The 22065-nt window shown below is 53.6% G+C and overlaps 6 protein-coding genes and 2 non-coding genes across 8 annotated transcripts; 2 read left to right on the top strand and 6 right to left on the bottom strand.

Annotated features, from left to right (window-relative positions):
• The first annotated feature begins 40 nt into the window (after nucleotides 1-40).
• On the top strand, nucleotides 41-4814 carry QC763_115040 (uncharacterized protein). The gene is made up of 6 exons (XM_062908083.1): nucleotides 41-480; nucleotides 514-1018; nucleotides 1104-2882; nucleotides 2946-3535; nucleotides 3587-3827; nucleotides 3932-4814. Exons 1-6 carry the CDS (start codon nucleotides 346-348, stop codon nucleotides 4138-4140), a joined length of 3459 nt encoding a protein of 1152 aa, XP_062771114.1. The 5' UTR covers nucleotides 41-345; the 3' UTR covers nucleotides 4141-4814.
• A 296-nt stretch (nucleotides 4815-5110) lies between these two features.
• QC763_0017640 lies at nucleotides 5111-5184 on the bottom strand. The gene has a single exon. It is a non-coding gene; the product is annotated as a tRNA-Asn (tRNA).
• A 106-nt stretch (nucleotides 5185-5290) lies between these two features.
• Nucleotides 5291-9901, bottom strand: QC763_115030 (uncharacterized protein). Its single transcript, XM_062908082.1, has 3 exons — nucleotides 9556-9901; nucleotides 6854-9431; nucleotides 5291-6800 (listed from the first exon to the last, which is right to left on the bottom strand). The coding sequence occupies exons 1-3, from the start codon at nucleotides 9573-9575 to the stop codon at nucleotides 5604-5606; spliced, it is 3795 nt and encodes a 1264-aa protein (XP_062771113.1). The 5' UTR covers nucleotides 9576-9901; the 3' UTR covers nucleotides 5291-5603.
• A 490-nt stretch (nucleotides 9902-10391) lies between these two features.
• TES1 (acyl-CoA thioesterase) lies at nucleotides 10392-12605 on the top strand. The gene is made up of 3 exons (XM_062908081.1): nucleotides 10392-10818; nucleotides 11027-11935; nucleotides 11991-12605. The coding sequence occupies exons 1-3, from the start codon at nucleotides 10717-10719 to the stop codon at nucleotides 12042-12044; spliced, it is 1065 nt and encodes a 354-aa protein (XP_062771112.1). The 5' UTR covers nucleotides 10392-10716; the 3' UTR covers nucleotides 12045-12605.
• Nucleotides 12473-14697, bottom strand: AL1 (phytoene dehydrogenase AL-1; the record flags this gene model as incomplete). The annotated part of the gene is made up of 4 exons (XM_062908080.1): nucleotides 12473-13428; nucleotides 13476-14300; nucleotides 14354-14601; nucleotides 14661-14697. 4 exons carry the CDS (start codon nucleotides 14695-14697, stop codon nucleotides 12769-12771), a joined length of 1770 nt encoding a protein of 589 aa, XP_062771111.1. The 3' UTR covers nucleotides 12473-12768.
• A 634-nt stretch (nucleotides 14698-15331) lies between these two features.
• On the bottom strand, nucleotides 15332-15405 carry QC763_0017600. The gene has a single exon. It is a non-coding gene; the product is annotated as a tRNA-Asn (tRNA).
• A 432-nt stretch (nucleotides 15406-15837) lies between these two features.
• RGD1 (Rho GTPase-activating protein) lies at nucleotides 15838-18578 on the bottom strand (the record flags this gene model as incomplete). Its single annotated transcript, XM_062908079.1, has 6 exons — nucleotides 18186-18578; nucleotides 18068-18121; nucleotides 17379-17997; nucleotides 17134-17324; nucleotides 16171-17080; nucleotides 15838-16118 (listed from the first exon to the last, which is right to left on the bottom strand). Exons 1-6 carry the CDS (start codon nucleotides 18309-18311, stop codon nucleotides 15838-15840), a joined length of 2181 nt encoding a protein of 726 aa, XP_062771110.1. The 5' UTR covers nucleotides 18312-18578.
• A 1220-nt stretch (nucleotides 18579-19798) lies between these two features.
• On the bottom strand, nucleotides 19799-21798 carry HOM2 (aspartate-semialdehyde dehydrogenase). Its single transcript, XM_062908078.1, has 3 exons — nucleotides 21201-21798; nucleotides 20121-21113; nucleotides 19799-20062 (listed from the first exon to the last, which is right to left on the bottom strand). Exons 1-3 carry the CDS (start codon nucleotides 21226-21228, stop codon nucleotides 19995-19997), a joined length of 1089 nt encoding a protein of 362 aa, XP_062771109.1. The 5' UTR covers nucleotides 21229-21798; the 3' UTR covers nucleotides 19799-19994.
• Between the last annotated feature and the right edge of the window lie 267 nt (nucleotides 21799-22065).

Raw genomic sequence — 22065 nt, 5'->3', positions numbered from 1 at the left:
TGTCTCTTGGGAATTTCGTGCAGCCCCCCGTTCCTTTTCTGCCACTGTCAGGAGGCAACGCGCATCCGGCGAAAAAAAGATCGCCATAATCAATTCTGCATCGGCTTACGCTGAACTTTCCGCGCGTCCTTGAAGCATTGCTTGCTTCATTCGTTCTGAGGACAGATAAATATTTTATCGCTTCAGGTTCGATAATCGTAATAGACGCCGCCACCCGCCGTCGGCCGAAGTTTGCAGCTGTGCAAGTCTCAATTCTCGCCAGCTCTCCCCGAACTCTCGAGTATTGATCAGGGCAATCAATCCGGCGCGCGTCCAACAAACTTGGCCTGCTGGTAAATATTCACAATGTCACAGTATCCAGGCTTTACTCCATGGCCATACAATCAATATCAGGGCCATCCCGCTCCCCCTCCACCGGCGCAGTCTCCGTACGGTTACCAACCCCCCACTGCCTACCCTGCACCACCCTTTCCTCCGCCGCCGACATACGGTGCTCCGAGTGCCTTCCCGCCGCCGACATACGGTGCTCCGAGTGCCTTCCCGCCGCCGCCCGAAGCCCACCAGAATGCAGCTCAAGGCTCTTTCAACTACAACGCGAGCAACATACCTGGTCTTGGGATGGGGGCAAACAGCGCTATGGGCAATGCTTTCCCAGCCACACCTCCACCAGCAAATCCATGGGGACAGCCGTTGCCAGTTTCATACACGCCCACCATTCCAAACCTTCATTCTGCCCAGCAAACCGTAATTCCTGGCACAAAGCCCCCACAACCTGTAGCACCCGCTGCCCAAGTGGCCGTCAGCATCGAGATGGAGGAAGGCGAGTTGAGTGAGGGCCAGTTTGAGGATCTTTATGATGATACGCAAAAGTCACCACCGCCGGCCAGCACCCCAAAACAGACTGCCAAAAAGCTTCCTGTCACACAGCCAAGCACTGTCCCGAGTACAGTCGCCAGTCAACCCACCAGTGCGTCTGATACACCGGAGGGTGGCTTCTATGGCAATGATCAAGACGAAGGTGAGACTGGGTCCAAGGCCAATGGTACTGCCTGTCAGTTATGCCTTTGTAATGCCACAAGAGGTCGCTAACAAAATCCTTGCAGCTCGCGATAGGTCCGCGTCCTACTCTCCATTCCTATCACCCAGAGAAAGCTCGAACGAAACCCCCACATCCCAATCCCAAGGAGCCGGACCTTCCAATGTCGTAAAACCACAGTCCAACAACCCTTCAGAAACCGTCCCGCCTGTGATAAATGTTGGCTTGCCCGGCCTGCAGCCACAGTCATCCACGGTTCTGAATGCCAACGGCACTCCAGAAAGTCCCGCCAACTATTTAGACACCTTCAAATCGGTGCCAGAAGCCAAGAAGGAGGCTCAAAAAGCAATCCTACGGTTGTGGCCCCTTGGAGTCAAATATCAAACCTATCTCGACGAAGGGTTTGATGAGAAGGTGATCAAAGCCTTGTTTGGAGATCTTCATCTTGAACTGCCCAAGCCTGTTGTAGAGAAGGCAAAGGCGGAAGCACAGACTGTCCCGTCGCCAGGCGCAAGTGCGGATAGTCCCACGACGGCCCAAGCACAAGGGACACAACCTGAGTCCAAGGATACGGCGGAGCCAGTAACCAAGAGTAAAGGGGAAGAGCGTAAGGATCGCATTGCTCGTCTCCTCGCCGCCAAGGCTGCAAAAGGGCCGGCTGTCGTTCCCCCAAAGCCCGCAGTTGTACCACCAAACCCAACGGCAGCGCCATCGCCGGCGCCAGCACCAGCTCCGGCTGAAGCACCGAAGCCTACCCCGCCTACTGGACCGAAAGCCAAGATTCGAGGAGAAAAAGAACGCATCCTCCAGGAGAAGATCGCAGCCTTGCAGAAGGCTCGAGAGGCGCAAGCGTCTGGAGCTGGAAAGGCAGGTTCTCAAACTCCTGTGAATACTGCTACGGTTGCTACACCGCAACAACAACCTGCCGGCACCTCGAGCACGACCTTGAATTTTGCCAGTTCCCAGCCAGGCCCCCTCACTGTTCAGACTAGTGGCCTGCCAACACCACCCATTCCTGGCATCGTTGGATCTGTCAACGTTCAGCTCAACACGGCAAGTCAGCGCAAGCGACCGGTCGCTGCTGATTTCGTTGACTACCCATCCGCTGCTGGATCAACAAAGCGGCCGTTTGGCCAGTTACGCCAGGAAACCTCTCTCATCATTGACGTTAGCGATGTTTCGGACGATGAAGAGATGGACATGGATATGGGCTCTCCCACTGACGAGCCATCATCGATGCAGTCAAAAGATGGTCCGACTGCATCACGTGGGCCATCCATTCGCGATTTCCCTCCATTAACAAACCTCCCACAGCGACAATTGTCAACTTCTACAACCCCTTTGCACACACCACCAACTGGCCCAGCCTTGGGAGGAAAACGTCACACTGAACTCACCATCAAGGAGAGAGAGATTCAGGAAATGCGAAGGATGATTGCGTTGGCTGAAGCAAAGCGGAAAGCGAAATTGCCCCAGGCAGGTTCGCGAGCACAGACTCAGTCAGGCCAAACACCAGAACCTAAGAATGCTGGCACTCCTGTCTTGAGTAGCCCTGCTCAGTCAGACAGGCCAACTCCTCAGCCCACCCCGGAAGCCACGTCGATTAGGCCTCCCAAGGCTTCAGATACCGCAACTTCTAACCCGGCACAGAAAGCCGCACAGCACGGCCGCCTTGCTGCTCTTGAAGAGAAACGGCGGCGTCTGGAGCAGCTACGTGCAGAGGAGGCGTTGTTACAAGCGGAGATTGAGAAGGAGATGCTGGCTGCCCAGTCGGACCAGGTCAGCACGCCATCTGACAGAGAAGCGCCCCAAGATAGCGGGCTCAACTCTGGAGAGGATAGGACAGGTACTTAATTTCATGATTTATATGACTTCGTAGTCTAGACGAACAACTAATATGTAATAGAAGTGCCTCCACCGCAAGGGGTAACATCGGCTGATGTCGAGGGGCTCTCATCTTCTGGTGCGTCTCTGGCTCCTGACGATGCGCAGGTGACAGAGGCAGTCTCAGTTGATGAAGTCAAAACTTCAGGTGAGCCGTCACAGACAGATATTCCGCCCCAACAAGCCGATGAACCCAAGCAAGCTCTCAGCAGCGACACACCAAGCTCCAGCGGTTCCCAGTATCCCAGCAGCAGTGACTTGGCACAAGCCCAAAGCGTCATGTCTGTGGACGGTGGCGAGCCGGAGAGCCGCCAATCTGTGGAAGGCTCTCTACCCAACAGTAATCCTGATGTCCGAGCAGATGATGAGAGTGCTCCAGCTGCAGTCCTTGAGACACCTCAGCCCTCTACTAACCAAGAAGTCGATGAAACGACGCCCATGGAGATTGATTCTGAAGCGCCCAGTCCAACCACAGCGGAATCTGTTATGAGCGGCATTGTTGACAGCGATGTGAATGACGCGGAGCATCCACCAGTCCCATTACCTGATCAAATATCGAGTGCTGCCCAGCCTCGGGAGGAGGTCCAAGAAGTCGAAGTCGAGGCAACAGGAGAAGTACATGTCTTTTCTCTGGGTTCTTCAGATGCATGGCTGACAGTATGACAGGAAACTCGCAACCCCATCAAGAAGCAGGACCGTGCCTTTATGCCGTATAAAAGCCCTCTGCATATTTTCCGTGCCTATCGCTTCCATCCCGAGTTTGAACAGACCGTGCCTAACGGCGTCAAATCCTTGACGTACAGCAGCAGGGTCGATGTGCAAAAGCCGCTCTGTCCGTATGAACTGAACACTCAACAGTGCCCTGAAAACTGCGAGTTCCAGCACTTTAGCAACATCAAGATTCTTGGTAAGTTCTCCCCAAGTTCTGACGGGCTGCTAACATCAGAGCTCTCATTTCTTTCCATCCTCCCCCCTCCCGGCGCTGACTTACTGGTCTTCTTTTTACCCCAGATGACCAAATCCTTCTGGAACTTGGCAAATCAGACTTCACCGGCGAACAAAGAGCTCGGTTCAATCAAGGGCTCCGTGAGCTTCTTCAGGTATACAAGGCCCAAAAGGTTAGAGACTTCGACGTTATCGCTCGAGGCATCATCAAGTTCCGCTCCGAGTTCCTTGGAGATAAGAGCAAGGTGCTCAACTTGGAAGGAGTAACGCTTTGATTCATACTCTTCCACTTCGACACAGCGTACAGCACATGAGCTGCACATGTGGCTCGCCGCCAGTAGACATCGTGATCTCGGCGCGCTGTTTGGATTCTCACTGAATCGTTTCTGATTCTTTTTCGGCGTTTTCTTTTTGCATTCTACTCGGCGCAATCACAGCATCACCCATTTGGGCTTAAAGGCCCAGGGCATTTCCATGACCGGTTGTATCAACAGCTGCCCTCGTGGGCCAAAAAAAGGTTTTGGGGAAGAAGGGAAGGGCATTGTAGGAGTACAATACCCAACAGCTTTTTGAACCTATGAAAGAGGGGGAAGGGTATCAAGGGGACAGCAAAGAAAAAAATGATTGTTGCCATGAAGGGTGACACAACGGTATATCGGGTGTGGATGGGGAAGAAGACGACAAGTGAAAAAAATAAGGTTTGATCTGAGATGGGGGAGACAGGTCAAGTACATCGGGAGTTTTCAAGATAGTGTGCGATTATTTGGGAGGGGGGTGGGGGGGTGAGACTTTGGGGTCTTGGCTGTCCTGATTATTTTTTGCGCGTGGGTCTGAAAGAGATCTCATGAGCGGACTGTTTAATTACGTTTGCTGTATACCCAATTTCCAGTCGAGGTGGTGTCCGTGTTGTTACAGCTAAAAAATTTAAGTGATATTTCCTGCCAACAAGGTTCAAGCTTATATATGATCTTCTTGTCTCACTCAGTCTCGTCAAAAGCCTTCCCTCACACCCCAGATACCAAGTAGCTAAACCCAAGTAAAGGTCTCGCACATCACATATAGTATATACAACCCAAGTCCAAGCCTGCAGGCATGCTCACATCTGTCACTCCCTCTCGTCGCCCACCCAACCAAAGTAAACAATCACCCCCTGAGTCGGTCCCCCAGCTTCCACTTCACTCCACCACATCCACGCGACAAAAAGCCTTATTCCTTGTCCCCTTTTCAACAAGAAAACAATCAATATCCTCTGTGGCGCAATTGGCTAGCGCGTCTGACTGTTAATCAGGAGGTTGGAAGTTCGAGCCTTCCCGGAGGAGTTAGAATTACTAGAAACATCTCCCTTTGGGGGTTTCACAGACATTTAGACTCTTTTTGCCCACATTTAATTCAAATGCAGCGGTCGTTGTTCATAATCTGCACATTGTTGATTTTGCTTCTTGCACTTGACACATTATACACTCAGGTACTGGGCGCAATTGTTGAAATAATTCGTATTACTCCCCTGCAGAACAACCAGGTTTATATAGGTTCCTTCAATCCCTTCTCCCTCAATTCGCTTTTCCCCCGAAACTCCCCCATCATCATGCTATACCCAAACTCATCCCTTCGTCTCCTGTCCTTCACTGCCAGTTACCTCCTCAACCGGCTTCACAAACCTAGCCTCATTATCCTTCCCCTTCTTACCTCTCCTGCTCCTCCCCCTTTTGGTCTCCCCACCACCAAGCCTCTCCTGACTCTACTTAAAGATGGGCTCCAAACCCTTCCAAGCCTCCTCATAACTCCCTTCCGGTCCCGCCTTCTGCCTCCTCTTCCAATACTCCCCATTAAACTGCCAATATTCCTCTCCCGTAATCTCACACTTCGCCTTGCTGAACCACGCCGGGGTAAACTCCTCCCCCCTGGCCTCCCTCTCCCTTCTCCTCGCTCTCTGCGCCTCCTCCAGTCTGTTCTTCTCCGTAGCGGCAAAATCGTACTCCCCATCCTCCATCGCGCGCTGATCCGGTCTCAGGCGGGAATCAGTCGGCGCGATCCATGGGCGAAGCTTATCATCGATGTGATTGAACGTCAGAACAAAAGGAGTGAGGTTGAATGGGATGCCTTCGGGGCGGGGATTCGCCTGCCAGATGAGGAAAGCCTTGTTGGGATCGGCCGAGATGAGACTGCCCCGGTAGATAGACCCGGAGTCACCACCCGCCGGCTCTTCGACAGTCGCCTCATACCCTGGTGTGAAGCGGGCGTAGATCTTGGAGTTCCACCTGCCACCCAAGCTGAACCGAACATGGCCGCTGGCATCCAGCACCTTGCCTGTCAGGAGATAGGCGCTGGAAGCCTTCCAGCCTCGGGCCTTGAACTCGATGTGACAGACTTCACCCGTGGTGTGGTTCTTGATCTCCATTGGTCCGTAGTTGTCAACAACTGGGTTACCGGTCATGATACCCACGACCGACGAGGTGACCTTGCGCCAAGTGTAGAAGTCCTCCTTGCCGCCGTGGGTGGGACGGAGCTTGAGGAACCAGGTACCGAGGGGATTGATGTCGAAGGAACGACCGTAAAACTTTGACTTGACAGAAGATTCACCGTAGTAGGTCCACTTGGGCGATTCGGCCCAAGCAGCACCGATGGGAGGATGATGGCTGACTTGCTCAATGAAGAAGCGGTAGTTCTTGTCGGGTCTAACGTACTCAAACGTCTCACCGAGCAAAGGGTTGAAAGGCTTGGCTACACGACCAATAGTCGAGGCGTATTCGCTGGCAGCAAAGGCAGAAACGTAGAGCAGACGCTCAATCGAATCAGAGCGGTCGGCCGCAAGATCCAAAAGGTCAGCATACTCCATGTCCTCGCCGCAGCGGTACAGAAGAGAGGTAGGTTCGTTGAAAGATACGGGGAGGGTCATTTTGGTCATATCCTTTCCGATCATAGATTTCAGAATACCCTACAGACAGTTAGCTGGAAACTTTCGAATGCTGCCTGCCGCATGAAACTTACCCAGAGTGAAATCTTGGGCCTATTATCTGCTTCCATCTTCAGACGGGTTCGAATGCCATTTTCGTACCCCTTGAAGGCATCGCTGATGTCGTTCTCACCCGACACAACGATCTGGTTTTCACTCTTGGCTTCCGCGATCTCGGACGGTGGCAACTGCGATACTTCGACCTGGCCGGCATCAACTGCATCGAAGAATTCCTCCTCGTCTGACTCTGAATCCGAGATGTCGGCGATCTGGGTAATCACTGTCTCACGTCTCGAAAGGCCTCCCAGGGCAGGGGACTTTGCGCTCACAGAGTCTGCTGCCGCCGTCTCCACCTGAGTGCTATCCTGAGGAGCGGTGGTGGCAGCGATAGCTGGAGTAACAGCAGCAGAAGTGGAAGCAGCAGGTGGTGGTAGTGTCTGGCTCTCGTCAAGAATGCCGGTCTCAACAGCCTGTTTGAGGATGCGCTTGGTAGCTTTTCTCTTGGCCTCAGCCTCACTGACGCGAGCCTCAAGGGACTCTTGCTCCTTGGCTACCTGGGCCATGCTGTCTTCCCACATCCGGCGCATCTCACTTTCGCGGTCAAGGCGATACTGCCAGTAGGCATCACGGTCCTTTGAGATGCGCAAAAGGTCACCAATAAGCCCAGTAAGCGAGCGGATGGCGGCGTCATAAGTCGACAGAGCTTGCGAGGCCTTAGTATCGCCCAGAGTCAGGCTGGGATTCTTGCTCGCCTCCTGAAGTAGTGCGGCTGTGACGTGTGCCATGGTATCGAGCTGCAGCTTAGCCGACTGGGCAGTGATGTTGAAAGCATCCTTATTCACTGGCGGAGCATCCTGCCCACTCGATCCCTCACCATAATCATCATCTTCATAATCACCTTCGCCGTGATGATCAGTCTTGCCAGCCTCCGTCGCCGCGTCAGCAAATTCGTCATCATCATGGCTGTCCACAGTGCCAGCCCCATGAAGTCCGCTCTTGTGAGACTTGCCGGAAGAGTGCATCCGTGAAAGCTGGATGCTGCCGCGGGGCTCAATGTAGCTCGCGTTCTCGCTAGGTGGCTCAGAGTTACTAGTACCCGAAATCTCGGCTTTGGCCTGCTTCAGCAACTCCGCGTTATGGGCCTTTTGTCTCTCTTCCTCCTTAGCCTGGTCTTTCGTCCACTGAATCGAGTTGTTAAGGGCCCAGAACCAGCGCTTAGCTTCGACTTCGTGGTTCGCCTTGAGTGTGTACTTGACCGATGACTTCCCGATGATCTCAAACTTGGTCTTCTCATCAGCGCTCATGTGAAGCTTGGCGATGCGCATGTTGATAGCACCACGGCAGGCTGAGCCTGCATCATCTTGGTGCTTGTAGTAGCTCAACACGCCGTCCTCCAGAACAAACCACCGCAGCTGATACCCCTTTCTATAGTTGGTCCATTTCTTGAGGTAGCCTTTCATTTCGCGGGCCTCTCGGCCAGCAAGCGGATCACCAGGAGTCGCGTTGATAACGCCTTGGGCAGCAGACCCCAGGACGGCCTTCTCTTGGATCCCCCTTTGCGCCGCTACGGCAGCTGGTGACTTCTTCAGCATGGCGCGTGTGATCTCGTCCTTGGTGACATCTTGCGGGAGCTTGCCCTTGCGGTCCCGGCGGAAGGGGTCGGCGCCATGCAGAAGCAAAACTTGAATTAGACGAGTGTTCTTGGCGCGTGCGGCTTCGTGCAAGAGGGTGCCCCCAGCCTGGACTGTAACTGGGTCCGAAGCAAATTCGGTACTGTTGATATCCAAAACTGTTTTGAAACGAGGTTCCTCCAACACCTGCTCCAAGACTTTGAACTCGCCGTGGAGAATGAGATCCTGAACTTGCCTGATCTTGTTTTCAGCAAACAGAGATCTCGAGAGCTGCAGCTGCTGGAAGATTTCGGGATTGCGGGCAAGATCGATTGGAAGGCGGCCCTGGTTATTGGCGATGGCATCGTTGATCTCCTTGTTTGCTAGAAGAAGTCCAACCACGTGGCTACGGCCCTGAGCTGCCGCGATATGAAGGGGTGTATTTCCATCCTTGTCCCGAGCATTGATATCAAGAGAACCAGCGCCGTCAGACAGAACGTACTCAACAACGGGCTGCTCGGCACACTGGATGGCGAGGTGAAGTATTGTGGTATCTTCGAGGGGGCCGGTTGTTGTGTTGAAGGATGAGGTGCTCGTGCGGGGACCCCCTTCGGCGCTTTCACGGATGGCTTTGGAGATGGAGGCAGTGTCACCGTTGCGGAGAGCTTCAACGATGCGGAACTTTCTGACGGATGACTCGAGGGAGGCGCCCTTGTCCAGCGGATTGGGAGACTTAGCCCCGCTTACCGAAGGGGCATTGTGTGATGGTGTACGGCCCATGGTGTTCCCAGAGACTGAGAGCTTGGAGCTGTGGCCCCTGGAATGTTGGTGGGCGTTGGTAAGAGATGCGTGGGATGTTGCGGTAGTCGAATCGCCGGCAAGACTGGTGCTCGCTGCGCCAGTGTCCTCGACCGAAGCTGTAGACATGTTGTCGTCACCGGCACCGCCAGTAGCTTTGCGTCTCAGGAGTGAAAGGGCAGAGGATTTCGTTCGTCGATGCGAACTAGAGATAACAAACACCCGTCGTCAGCAGGTTGTCGAGCAAAGCTATGGAGCTCGGAGCTCGGAGCAATGAGGATGGATTTTGATTAGGGTTTTTTAGCAAAGGAGCTATCTGTCTTTCTTACCTCTCCCCCGCGTCCGACATGACTGTAGGTTGGGTTCTAGCTCTGAGCTTCCCAAGTCTAGCAACCGTTGTGTTCGTGCGGTCGGGCGGCTAATGAGGCACTTCTGAGTTGATGGGCTGTTGCTCGTCCGTCTGCCCGTGGTGGACCGAGCTCGGAGTCGCACCGTCGGTAGGGAGGTGGTGACTATTATTGGTTTCAAACAATACACAGCTACGAATACTCTCTCGCAGAGATAAAGTCGTAGATAGGGGGTGGAGGTGGACTGGAGTGGAGAGCGGAGTTGTTGCTTTTGACCAGCATGGCCGCATTTCACTGCATCCCTGACCCACGATGCCAAATGACGTTGTCCGTCTGGAATTCTGTTGCCCCGCCCCCCTTCACGTGTTCTCGAACTGTCACCCTGTCAGACAGGTTGGCCCGGCGGCCCAGTGTGCTGTTGGCAGTGGAGTTTAGCGGGGTGAGACGCTGAAACCTGCGCCTGGGGTTTCAAAACGACATGGCCCAAAATAGCATCTTTACTGAATATGCTTGTAGGCAGCATTTTGAGTCACAGCCATCAAGAACATGAACTCACATGAGAATAAATAGCACTTTGGACGTGAGGTGGAATTGCTTCAATTAAATAGAGATGTGCAATTGCGTTCTAGAAAGTAAAAAAGCTCTCAGACTCGATTTAAGATGAGGTTCACACACTGACACTGACCATCCATGTTCAATACCCTTCTATCAAAGTACCCCTATCGGTATTCAACTAAACAACCCCAGGGTCCAGGACCAGGTTCGGGGCTTCCTCCACTGGCAGGGTTGGCAATGACACAGGCCTGGGCGTGCCACCTCAGGGCTGCGACGGCTGTTACCGACCGAACTTCTCTCTAACGGCAGCCAGCACCGAGGAGCCTCGGTAAAAGCAGCGTTGGGATTATCTCCAACCCATCAGCTCCAAGCCGCGCTTGTTCTTTTAAAAGGAAAACACTGTTTCCTGTCCTGTAATATCACCATTCGCCTTATCTCATTGCCTGCTGTTTTCTCTTGCCTGTGTCTTTTGACTGTTTTACACGACGCACCGTCCTCCGAATCACCACAGGTCTTGTACAATCACTCACTTGGTGGTATTTCGTCATATATATAGGAGCGCGACAAGATATCCGGGCCACCCGCACCATGGAGAACCGCGCAACATTGCTCAGGCCGCCACCTCCCGACCCCAACAAGGCGCCCATTGAAAATGTCTTGGAAGTGACAGAGTTGGCTGTGTTAGGTCCTGTAAGTGAGAGTGGCTGACTTGCCGACGGCAAGTCATGGATATCTCAATCTCACCGCTTCCATTGTGTCCCATGAGAATCATTCCAACCGGGATATCTTTCCCGGATGGCCTCATGTGCCATAAGCCGTGATTCTCACACCCAATCCTTCTCCACCTCACAGAACCACCAATACGAGCTATCCAAAATATGCTAACCTCCGCCCCCAGAACATCTTCACCAATGCCCGCAAACCCTGGCACCCGCCGGGAGCTCGTGGCATTTACGGCGGTGCCGTAATCGCCATGTGCCTCGCCGCCGCTCAGCGCACCGTAGCCGACGACTTCCTCCCCCACTCCTGCCACTGTTACTTCCTCCTCGCCGGCGCCTCCAACCTCCCCATCCTCTTCCACGTCGAGCAGGTCCGCGACGGCCGCAGCTTCGCAACTCGCACCGTCCAGGCCCGCCAACGGGGCCGCTGCATCTTCACCACCACCATCTCCTTTGTCAAGGATGGCTCCTCCGGTGCCCCGGGAACACAAGTCTCCCACTCCAGCGCTATGCCCATCGACCCAGCCACCAAACTCCCCGTCCAACCCCCGCCCGACGACTACGACGGTGAACCCCCCTCCATGACCCAAGGCCCCTTCCAAGGAACACAGATCCAAATCATTTCCCCCAGCGGCACGTCCACCGATCCCCGCGATAAAAAGACACGCCAATGGCTGCGGTCAAGAGGGAAAATCACCGGTGGCACCGCCGCCCATCTTGAGGCGTTGGCCTACATCAGCGACAGCTACTTCATCGGCACCGTAACTAGACTTCACAACCTGTGGAGGTTCCCCCAGTTCAAACCAGAAGACTTTGACAAGCTGAAGCCCGACATGCAGGAGAAGGTCAGGACGCTGCATCAGTGGGAGGGGATGGGTGATGATCCGAGGGACATGGCTGGACGACCGACGTTGGGCATGATGGTGAGCTTGGACCATACGATTTATTTCCACGAGCCGAAGAGGGTCAAGGCGGATGAGTGGATGATGAATGAGATGGAGAGTCCGTGGGCGGGGGATGGGAGGGGGGTGGTGATGCAGAAGATTTTTGCAAAGGACGGGACGTTGTTGGCTACTTGTGTGCAGGAGGTGAGTCTTTTTCTGCTTCGAGAGTGACGTGACGAATGCTAACGCTATGTGGCAGGGTCTTGTGAGGTTGCAGCCGCCTGAAAAGGAAGCGAAGGAGTCGAAGTTGTAGATTTATGATATGTTTGTGGGCTAGACCCTTGTTGACATATTGAAGATAGAAGAGGGGAGTTGCCCTCTTGTAATGTTGAATACCATTTGTGCAAGCAGGGGCCACACAGAAGACAGCTAGCTGCGAGGAGAGAAGATGAGGTCGTGGGAAAGTGGCGAACAAAAGCAGAGCAACCCCACGAATGCACGGTTTACATATTAGGTCAACCACTGCTCTTTTCACCGAACGAGACTCCTGGCTCTGCTCTTGCCAAATGGCTTAGCAGTGTGTGGGAGTCGCGGCACCGACTTGGGTAAGGACCAAAGAGTCCCCAAGAGGGGTGTCCGTTCGAGTCTTTCTTGGTGTAAAACCTTTGGGGGTTTTCGTAATCGAGTCCACCCTAGGTGGTTTGGTGAGCTTTTTGATTTTTTGCCATTTTGTGCTGGATAGTTGGTACCTTTGGAAGTCACTGACGGGTGGGTGGGTGTCTTAATTTTCTTTTGGCCGGTGATGTACGATGCTGTGTTTGTGGTGATGAGAAAGCAAACAAACAATCAAGAGGGTCGTTGCCCTCGACCACATTGCAACATTCTCCACAGGTGTCGAACAAGTCTTGATCCTCCGAAGCAAGTACAAACAAGCTTTCTATAAGCAGAAATAAATACACAAAACCCCGACCCAAAACCATTACCCCCCAAAAAAGAAAATCCCACGCCCATGGTTCCCCCCATATTATCATTACCCTTTACCAATCCCCCACAAACCCCCCGTTCCCCCAAGCAGCCGGTCCAGCAAGGAAAACCACCACCACCCCCAATAACCCAATCACACTCCACAAAAACAAATTCCAATCATCCGTCCACAACGGCCTCTTCACCAAATCCAACCTCCCCTCCCCCCTCTTTTCATTCCCCTGCTTCGCCTGCACATCCCCCTTCCACTCCCTCAGCGGCACCCAAGGAACCTCCATCTTCTTATCCCCCAAGATCTGCTCCGCCGTAATCTTCGCCCCGGCAAGGACAATCGGAACCCCCGTGCCAGGGTGCGTGCTCGCCCCGACAAAATACGCATTCCTCACCCCCTTCGCCCTCGTCCTCGGGCGGAAGGAGAGGACGTTGAAGAAGGAGTGGGACAGGCCCAGGATGGCGCCGCGGTCGAGGTTGAACTTGGCCTGCCATTCGGGGGGAGAGTTGATCGTTTCCTCCATGATCAACGATTCGAGGTTCTTGAGGCCGGTGCGCTTCTCTACCGTGGCCAGGACGGCCTTTTTGGCCGAGGCGACGAGGGAGGGCCAGGAGGAGGCCGGGTGCGTGGCGGAGAGGTGGCCTACGGGGATGAGGCAGATTACGGCGTCCTTATCTGGGGGTGCAGCTGTTGGGTCGACGCGGGAGGGGACGTTGATGTACTTGGAGACATGTTAGTGAATGGTTTGTGGATGAAGGGGGGGCATACGAAAGATGGATCAGATGGGAGGGTGTGCCTTTTGAAAATGGCATCAAACGACTCCTTGTACTCATCCGCGAGAAAAATGTTGTGGGTGCCCAGCTCGGGGATCTTTTTGGAGAAACTCCAGTAGAAGGAGATGGAGCTGCAGGAGGCTTCACGCTTGGAGAGGTCATTGGCGTAAGGGGTGATTGTTGGGCCGACGGATTTGTTCTCGGATTCTTGAGGGAAGAGGTTGTTGTAGGCGTAAACAAGATCAGCGTTGACAATAACGAGGTCGGCCTCCAGCTTCTCGCCAGACTCCAGAAGGACTCCCGTGGCGGTCTTGCCGTCTGGTCCGCCAGTTAGGACTTTAGCTACGGGGGTGTTGAGACGGTATTGCACGCCTAGACGACGGCCAATACGTTCGATGGCCGCGAGGATGGTTTGAAAGCCGCCTTTGGGGTACCAGATGCCCTCGGCAAGCTCGGTGTACTGCAGAAGACTGTAGGTGCTGGGGGCGTCGTAAGGTGACATGCCCATGTACATGGTGGCGAAGGTGAATACTCTCCGGAGACGGTCTGACCAGAAGTAACGAGTGGTTCGGCTCCAGATGCTTTCAAGCGGGTGAAGGGCGATGGTGGGTGCGACGAAAGTTGGGTCGGCAAGCTGGGCGTGGTTGGTGAAGTTGCGATGTAGGACGTGCTGCAGGCTGATCTCGTAGTGACCGTGAGCTTCTGCCAGCCAGTTGAGATACCGTTGAAAACCATCTGGCCCCTCCCACTTCTCGATCTCTCTTTTCATGGCAGCTGTGTCAGTGCTGCTCCTGAAGACAGCGCCATCAGAGAACCAAATCTGGGCAACGTTAGTGCGCTACTAGCAATAACGTGGTAGGGGGGTATACAAACATCATAATTGGGAAAGCATTGTAGCAGCTCTACACCCTCAGCCTCGAGTGTGGTGCCGAAATCCGCAAAAGTCTCACGAAACAAGTTTGGCAGCAGCAGCAACGAAGGGCCTTGGTCAAAACGAAACCCGGCCTTGGACCTGAAGATACTGCATCTCCCACCCGTGAAGTCGTTCTTTTCCAGAACCGTGACCTTCAACCCCGCCTTTGCCAAACGAGCAGAAATGGCAATTCCACCAGCTCCAGCGCCTGTAGTAAGTAGTATCAGTAATCCTGTCGTGTCTCACGTTCAGAGAAAACTGTCTTACCGATGACAATCGCGGTCCTTGGCTTCTCATTCGCCATCTTTCGGCAGTGAGCAACGACAACAGAAGTCTAAGTAAGTATGAGAGAAGAAGGGGAACCGCAGAAGCAAGCCGATCTCAAACGCTGCTTCCGAAACTCGTGCACTAATAATCTTCAAGACGGCGCAGAATCAAACCAACATCTAGCAATGTGTTCCTGAACGGTCGCCGGATCGGGTAAATAAAAAAGGTGGTAGTTGTGATACAAGAAGCAGTCCGGAACCTGAACAACAACAAACCTCCTTCCACATCAGCTATTTAAACCAAACCCTTCCCTCTCTTCTCCCCCCCTTATCCATCACCATATCCATAACACGTTTACGATCCAACCCTCACCCCCTGGCAATGCCCCCTTGAATCCAGATCGAACCTTCAATTCGTTTGTCGTTTGCAGGCGATTGTAGCGATGCCGAGCCGGCCAAGCCAAGCGCAGATCGGATTCACCACCAAAAACAAAAGATCCCGCAACGATGACGTGCACGATCCCGCCGAGAGGAACCCCACCTTACCCAGATGGAAATGGCATGTTGCAAACTCGATCCACCAATCCCATTTGCTGGCGAGGTCCGAAAGTGGGAAATTAACCAGTTTGATGGAAAACGGTCCAAAAAAGAACGGAACAGACCAAAAAGCATCTCCTCCGGGAAGGCTCGAACTTCCAACCTCCTGATTAACAGTCAGACGCGCTAGCCAATTGCGCCACAGAGGATCTGATTGGTGTATGCTTAATGATGTAGAACAATGGCCCATAGTTCTGTTTTGCCACAGTGCATTCTAGGGGAATTCTATATGTCCTGCAACCTACACAATGTCCCTACCCCAACTCCCACCTTACCATAGTGACCAAATAGCCCCCAACATGCCTACACATCTATTTCAATCACATTCTGCCACTACAAACTCCCATCACCCCATCCCTCTCTCCACCAAGTAGCTACATCGAAACTGTACAAAATCTTCCTCGGCGACAAGCTGTGCCCTTCAAAATATCGACACACAACACCGCCATGCCAATGCAAATCCCTCGTCCCCAACATGATCAAACAAGCAAAGTCCTTCCCGCTCTGGGCTGCCCGAATACAGGTGATGATCAAGAGTAGATACACACACACATCCCATATTACAGACCCGCCAAACCAACTCAGTCATCTTCATCAAAAATCTGAAACGTGTTCTGCAAGATCGTGTCAATAACACGCACCTGCCAACCAGCATCCGCTATGGCCGACCCCGGTGCCGTGCCCATGAGCGTGGGACCGAACACAATGGCCAGGTTCTGCGAGCTCATGCGGTTTGCCCCCGAATTCTCAATGACCCTGTGAAGATGCAGAGTAAGAGCCCGAAGTGTGGCGTAGTTTGGGTCCGGAAGGTTGTTTATGATTGCGTGGAGCGAGTCGCGACGCACAATGTCATCTTCGTTTTCTGGTGTACTGGTTAGTGATAAGCAATGGAAGAGAGACCATGCGATACTTACTAGCTGCATCAATGCAGGCACTGTAATGCTCCCTCGTCATCAGCGGATCAGGCAGATCCCGGAAGAACTGCTTCAACAAGCCAGCAACACTGTTGACATCATGGAAGAAGTTCTCCGGGTTTCTAAAGTCGAGATTGCTGGAGCTCGAGTCCGTATCAAACAGAGTCTTGAGCTTGTTGACGGCGGGTACAGAACCCGAAAGTCGATAGATGCCTTCAACGTTCAGACCAAACAAATCCACCGCCTGGATGCACTGATATACCACCATCGGCACGGCCAAGCCATCCCGCTCGTACAATCTGGTGAGACTGACACCAAACACGGGACGAGATGGTGCCATCTGAGGTGCAATGGGAGGCGAGTTCCGATGAGGTTGCGGAGGGACGACCGGATGTTGTTGAAGTGAGTTGGATACCGGGCCGCTGGCAGTTTGCTGCGAAGGAAGCTGGCTGAAATTGGTTTGTTGAGGCTGCTGGGGCTGAGAAGATTGGAAAGGAAGGGCACCAAGTTGTGGAGGCCCGTCGCGGGACGAGGGAGAGTTGTATGCTCCATTAAATCTCGACCCAGGTGGTGGTTGTGTTTGTTGGGGCGTCGAACCACGCTGTCCATACTGTTGTTGGCTGGCCGCTCCAGGTCCTGGTCCCATTGCGCTCCCGTGACTGAAACTCCTCTCGTGCAGTGCTTGAGAGGAGGGATTACCTAATATGGGAATCGAGCTGGTACTCTGGCCATAGTTATGACCATACGGGCCTTGGTTTTGGACATTGGCAACAGTCTCAGAGAAAGTGCTCGTCCTCGCGTTTTGTTGAAACATTCCGGGTTGTGGAAGCGGGGGCTGGGCAGAGCTAGGGGTTTGTGACTGTTTTTGTGTGTAAGTTGTTGCTGGAGCACGAGTCGAGGCATCAATGAGCTGGACGGTATGTTAGCAGGTGTGAGCAAATGACTGTCGGAAACGTGACATACATGATTGTGTTCATACTGCGGCAGAGAAGCCTTTGGCGGCACCTTGGCATGTTGGCTGGCGAGGTAGTCATTCAAATCCTTGTCGTTATTAATGGACAGAATCGACTCGCGGAGACTGCGTCCCTCAGATCCATTCTTCAAGGGGCTGATACTAAGGCCATTGCTGAGGACCAGTTTTTCATTGAACGAGGCTACATGTTTTGTCAATATTTGTCAACGAGAAAGAGATGAAAAAGCGCACTTACCAAATTTCTGCATCTGCAGCACTAACCCCGAATCACACTCCTTGACAATATCTTGCAGCGCCTTGACCGTCTCAGGCCTCGTCCTTTCAAGCAGCTCCTTTCGTTCGGTATGGGCAACTTGCACCTTTGTCTGATAGTCTTGATCCGCAACTTGGGCCTTTCGTAGCAGATCCTCCTCGTGCTGTGCGCCTGACTTGTGGCTCCTCAACCCAAACACCTTGCCTCCCTGGCGCCCAGTAGTATCTCCGGTGCGAGCCCGGTCATATTCTTCAGCAAGAGAGTCGTACTTGGCTTTGGACTTCCTCATAGCCGTCTCAAGTTCGACCACGCGATGTTCGGCAGACAGGCCATTTTGTTTCCATCCCTTTCTGGACTTCTCGGCGATGGCAGCCAGTTCCTGAAGGTCCTCGGACATCTGATGCAGGGACATAGCAAACTGCAGCCCGTTGTCCGCCATTCGGTCGTGAATGACCATCATCTCTTCGTATGCTGTCGCAAAAGATCCGCCACGATGCTCGGATCGGGCCATACTCTCTTGTGACTGCCGGCATATCTTCTTTAACGAATTCGCATGTTCATCCTCGAGCGCCGATCGTTTCTTCAGGAAATTGGAAAACTCCTACACCATTCAGACAAGCAAAAGTCAGTAGTTGTTCAAGCTACCGGCTAATATTGGAGAGGTATCGCACCTTGGCCGAAGCAATGCTTTGCTTCAGTCGGTTTAACATCACCGAGATACCGATCTGATTAACATGCGGGGTCAGCTTCCAGACTCCTGGCTCCCAACTCTGAAACAGGTCTGCGCACCTCTGATGAAAGAACATCTTGGACCTGTGGCGATGGTTCATCGCTCTGAGTCTGCGGCGCTGATATTGGTGAAGTGGCGCCCTGCTCTGGGGCGGTCCCGGTGGTGGTGTCTCCTCCAAGGGACATGGTTACGAGGAATTGAGGAGATTATTGCGACAAGCTGTTGGCGACAGTGGTGGTCTGCTAGGGATGGTATTTGATCGGTGCGGTGAGAGACAAGAAATCGGAGAAGTTCAAGTCGGCGGTCCTGGCATTACGCAACACACATACGGCACAAGCAGTCCCAGTGAACAGTGGTTAGTATCCGTATTGTAGTGTAGAGGAGACACTGCCCCTGGTTGGGAGCATCGGGTCGGGATATGGGACCAATCCAAAGACGTTGCCAGAGTGGAAACAGCGCGGATTCTGGCTGCGGCTTCGCGCCCACGCGTGCTCATTAAAGAAGCTAGATCCTTATTGTGGCCCGAGCGCCACATCTACAACCCCGCCATAATTAGGATTCCCATCTTGTTGAAGATGTTCTAGATCAAAGATGTGCCTCTTTGACATCAACTGCCTTTTGGTGTGCTCTCATCTTGAAGCTTCATTCTGACTTCTCAGGCTAAATCTTCCCTCTTGTTTACTTAATCAAACCCTGAATATCAAATTTGCAACTCGACGGTCTTCTCGTGGCCCCCCCAAGATGGCACATGTGCAAGAACAGGCCTCGGTGTACGGAGTATCAAGACCTTGTTGAAGGCCAAGTCAGTGCATGAACCACAGCAGTTTCAACCCTGCCTCGAACACCCTGAAAGAAACAAACACGGTCCTGCATTTTACTCCAAAAACCCGGATCAACTGCTAACGGGCAGCATAAGAGTTGGACCCTTGATGACGATCACTCAAAACACATCGTAGCGAAGTCCCCTGAACCGGGGACTGAGGCCCGAGCTTTGAAGATGTGGTTCCTCAACTTCGACAACCCTGGACCTGGGGTAAACAAAGGGTCACTTTTGGCACTTTTCATGGTCCACCTGGTCTCATCGCCCACCTCTCGAAGCAACACTCATCGCCAGATACTACCTGTGACTAACCATGGCTCTACCGCTGCAAGACACATGCGCAACGGCTACGCAGGTCAGACGACCCTGACCGTGGTACAACCTGTCTGTCCACCAAAGTCAAGACCCGAGGAATATTCGAAAACAGTGCGCAAAGAACTTCTGGCCCCGACTATCTCCCTGTCTATTCGCAAAGCTTGACATCTGGCATGCACCAGACAACGGACGTCACCCCATGCTAGTGGCCGCAGTTCAGTTCAACTCAAAAGACCAGGCTGAGAAGTTTTAAGGGTTCAAAACATGCCCACAGTTGACGTCGTTGGTTTCTCACCGCTTCGTGGGGTTGTCTGTACTGGGACAGTTCCGAGTTCCACCACCGGCCCGCTGAGATCTCGTCCCCATTCGGCCGGGCCCGACTCACTCAAACCCCGGACCCGGTGGCCCGGGGCCAGCCGGCCACCGTTACACGGACCTTGCATCACGAGGAAGATTTCTCAAGAGAGCTTATTCGAGACATGCCCAGTTACCACAAGAAAGCGGTTACGCGCAGTGTCCAAAAAACACGTTTTGAGCATCACACACGACCAACCAGATCACCGGGAACATGTTGCCTCGCAGGAATCAAGCATAACTAACCTGGCGGTTTGTTACATCGTCCGCAATGGACCGCTGATGAAGTTTTGATTGCCACTTTTAAACCATGCCTAGAAACTCCGTATCAATGCCTCTTCCCATCCTTACATTCATCATGATATATTCTTTACATAGCTTAGACGAAACCCTTGAGCACCGCAGCCTCAGCGTTGACGATGGAAGAACCGGCGGCACCAATGACAGCTATAGCAATGTCAGCAACCACTTCATCGCATCACTTCTCAGAGGGGAAAAGACCTACTGTTGTGGCTCAGGGCAACAAACTTGATATCAAAGATACCACTGTCGTCCTCCCTGACACGACCCACGCTGACGGTGTAACCCTTCGAGAGCTCGCGGTCCAGTCTGGGCTGCGGCCTATCGGGCTCGTCGAACACCTTGATGGGTGGCTCAGGAGCAGAGGGGCATCCCAGCCGCTGTGCCTCGGAGACATATTCCCGCATGGCCTCCTTCACCTGCTCGGCCGTTGGGGGAGGGCGCTGGGCGAATCGCAGGGACACACATGCGGTGTGACCATCCAACACGGGGACCCGGTTGCAGGCTGCCGAGACTCTCAACGTCTTCTGATCTTCGAAGGCGGTCGCCTCAGCGTTGATGCTGCCCAAAATCTTCTGTGCTTCCGTCTCGAGCTTGTCCTCCTCGCCAGAAATGAAGGGCACCACGTTGTCAATGATGTCCATGCTGCTAACACCGGGGTATCCCGCACCCGACACGGCCTGCATGGTCACGACGGAGACGGTATCGATCTTGCCAAAACGCGCCTGAAGGGCGGCGAAGGGGATGACGAGCCCAATGACGGCGCAGTTGCTGTTGCACACGAGGAAGCCCTTGCTCAGGCCAAGCGTCTTTTGCTGGTGGGGGATGAGGTTGAGATGGTCGAGGTTGACGGTAGGGACGACCAGGGGGACGAGGGGATCGCGGCGGTAGTTCTTCGCATTGGAGAAGACGGCAAGGCCGGCATTCTGGAACTCCTTCTCAATGTCACCGGCGACGTCGCTGTCGAGGCCGCTGAAAACAATGTCGCAGTCGGCGAACTCGCCGGCCTTGCAGTCGCGAACGATCAGGTCGCCGACATCGGGAGCGACGGGCTGTGCCTGCTTCCACCTGACAGCATCGCGGTACTTCTTCCCGGCGGATCGAGACGAGGCACCCAAGCCTACGAGCTTGAGCGACGGGTGCTGCTGGAGGAGCAGGATGAAGCGCTGGCCGACCGAACCAGTGCAGCCGAGCACACCTGTTCAGGGGTAACCGTCAGTTCTCAAGGTTTCTCGGACGATGGCGGGGTAAACCAAAGCTCAGGGACGCGCGCAGAGGGACGTACCGACGTTCTTAACGGGCAATTGAGACATGTTGGGTAGATTTAGGAGGTATATATCAGCTCGAGTCTAAAAAGAAGTGGAAAAACTCCCCGACCGGCGACACTAGGTACTGGATATATGAAGGGGGGGAAACATTAGGTGAGTCAGTCGCCCCCCAGGTTTTGAACTTTTTGTCGCTCGCCGTTCCATCTCGCCCGGGGCCCCGCCAATGCCCCGCAATCGGACTGGACACACGCTGGGAAACGTGGGTGGGGTGCCCGGGTGACGTCTCGCTAACCGCAGCGGGACTTAGCGCAGGGGTCCCGCCAGACAAGCGGGCCGTGGGGCACTGGGGACACCATAGGGCTGGGATTCCATCTCTTCGAGGCCGGTGGTTGTGAACTTTTGACATCATCTTCAACGTCGGGCGGGGCAGTCAAATGGATGAACAACATCCGGGCAAAAGATTGCACCGAGTGCCCAATTGAATCCCCCTACTTACAATTCCACACCTTCACCGCGGCCAAAGCCGATCCAACAAGCCGCCCACGGGCCGAGAAAGACAAGCGATTGTTGTTGAAAGCCGAAAATTGAAGCACCTGCCCGACTGGATCTTGCTCTGCCTTTTTAAAGAAACAAAAAACTCCACACCCGTCAATATCACGGAGATAAGCCCGGGGAGTATTATATCAGCCCGCGAATGTCTCGTCTTGGTAAAATGTCAGTTTTTTTTTTTTTTCGGTCTCTGATGAGTCTCTGATGTATGTCAGCTGAGTCACGGCTAGATCCTGCCGCTGTCGGGTTGTATTCTCAACAGAAAATTCGTGGCGGCCAGCCTTTTTTCAGCTACTCGTAAATCACCACTTTTTTTGTTCCTAGCGTACAACA

The sequence above is a fragment of the Podospora pseudopauciseta genome, chromosome 1 (assembly GCF_035222475.1).
Source record: "Podospora pseudopauciseta strain CBS 411.78 chromosome 1, whole genome shotgun sequence".
Taxonomy (NCBI): Eukaryota; Fungi; Ascomycota; class Sordariomycetes; order Sordariales; family Podosporaceae; genus Podospora; species Podospora pseudopauciseta.
The sequence above is the reverse complement of the archived record's forward strand: the minus strand, read 5'-3'. Positions and strand labels throughout refer to the sequence as shown.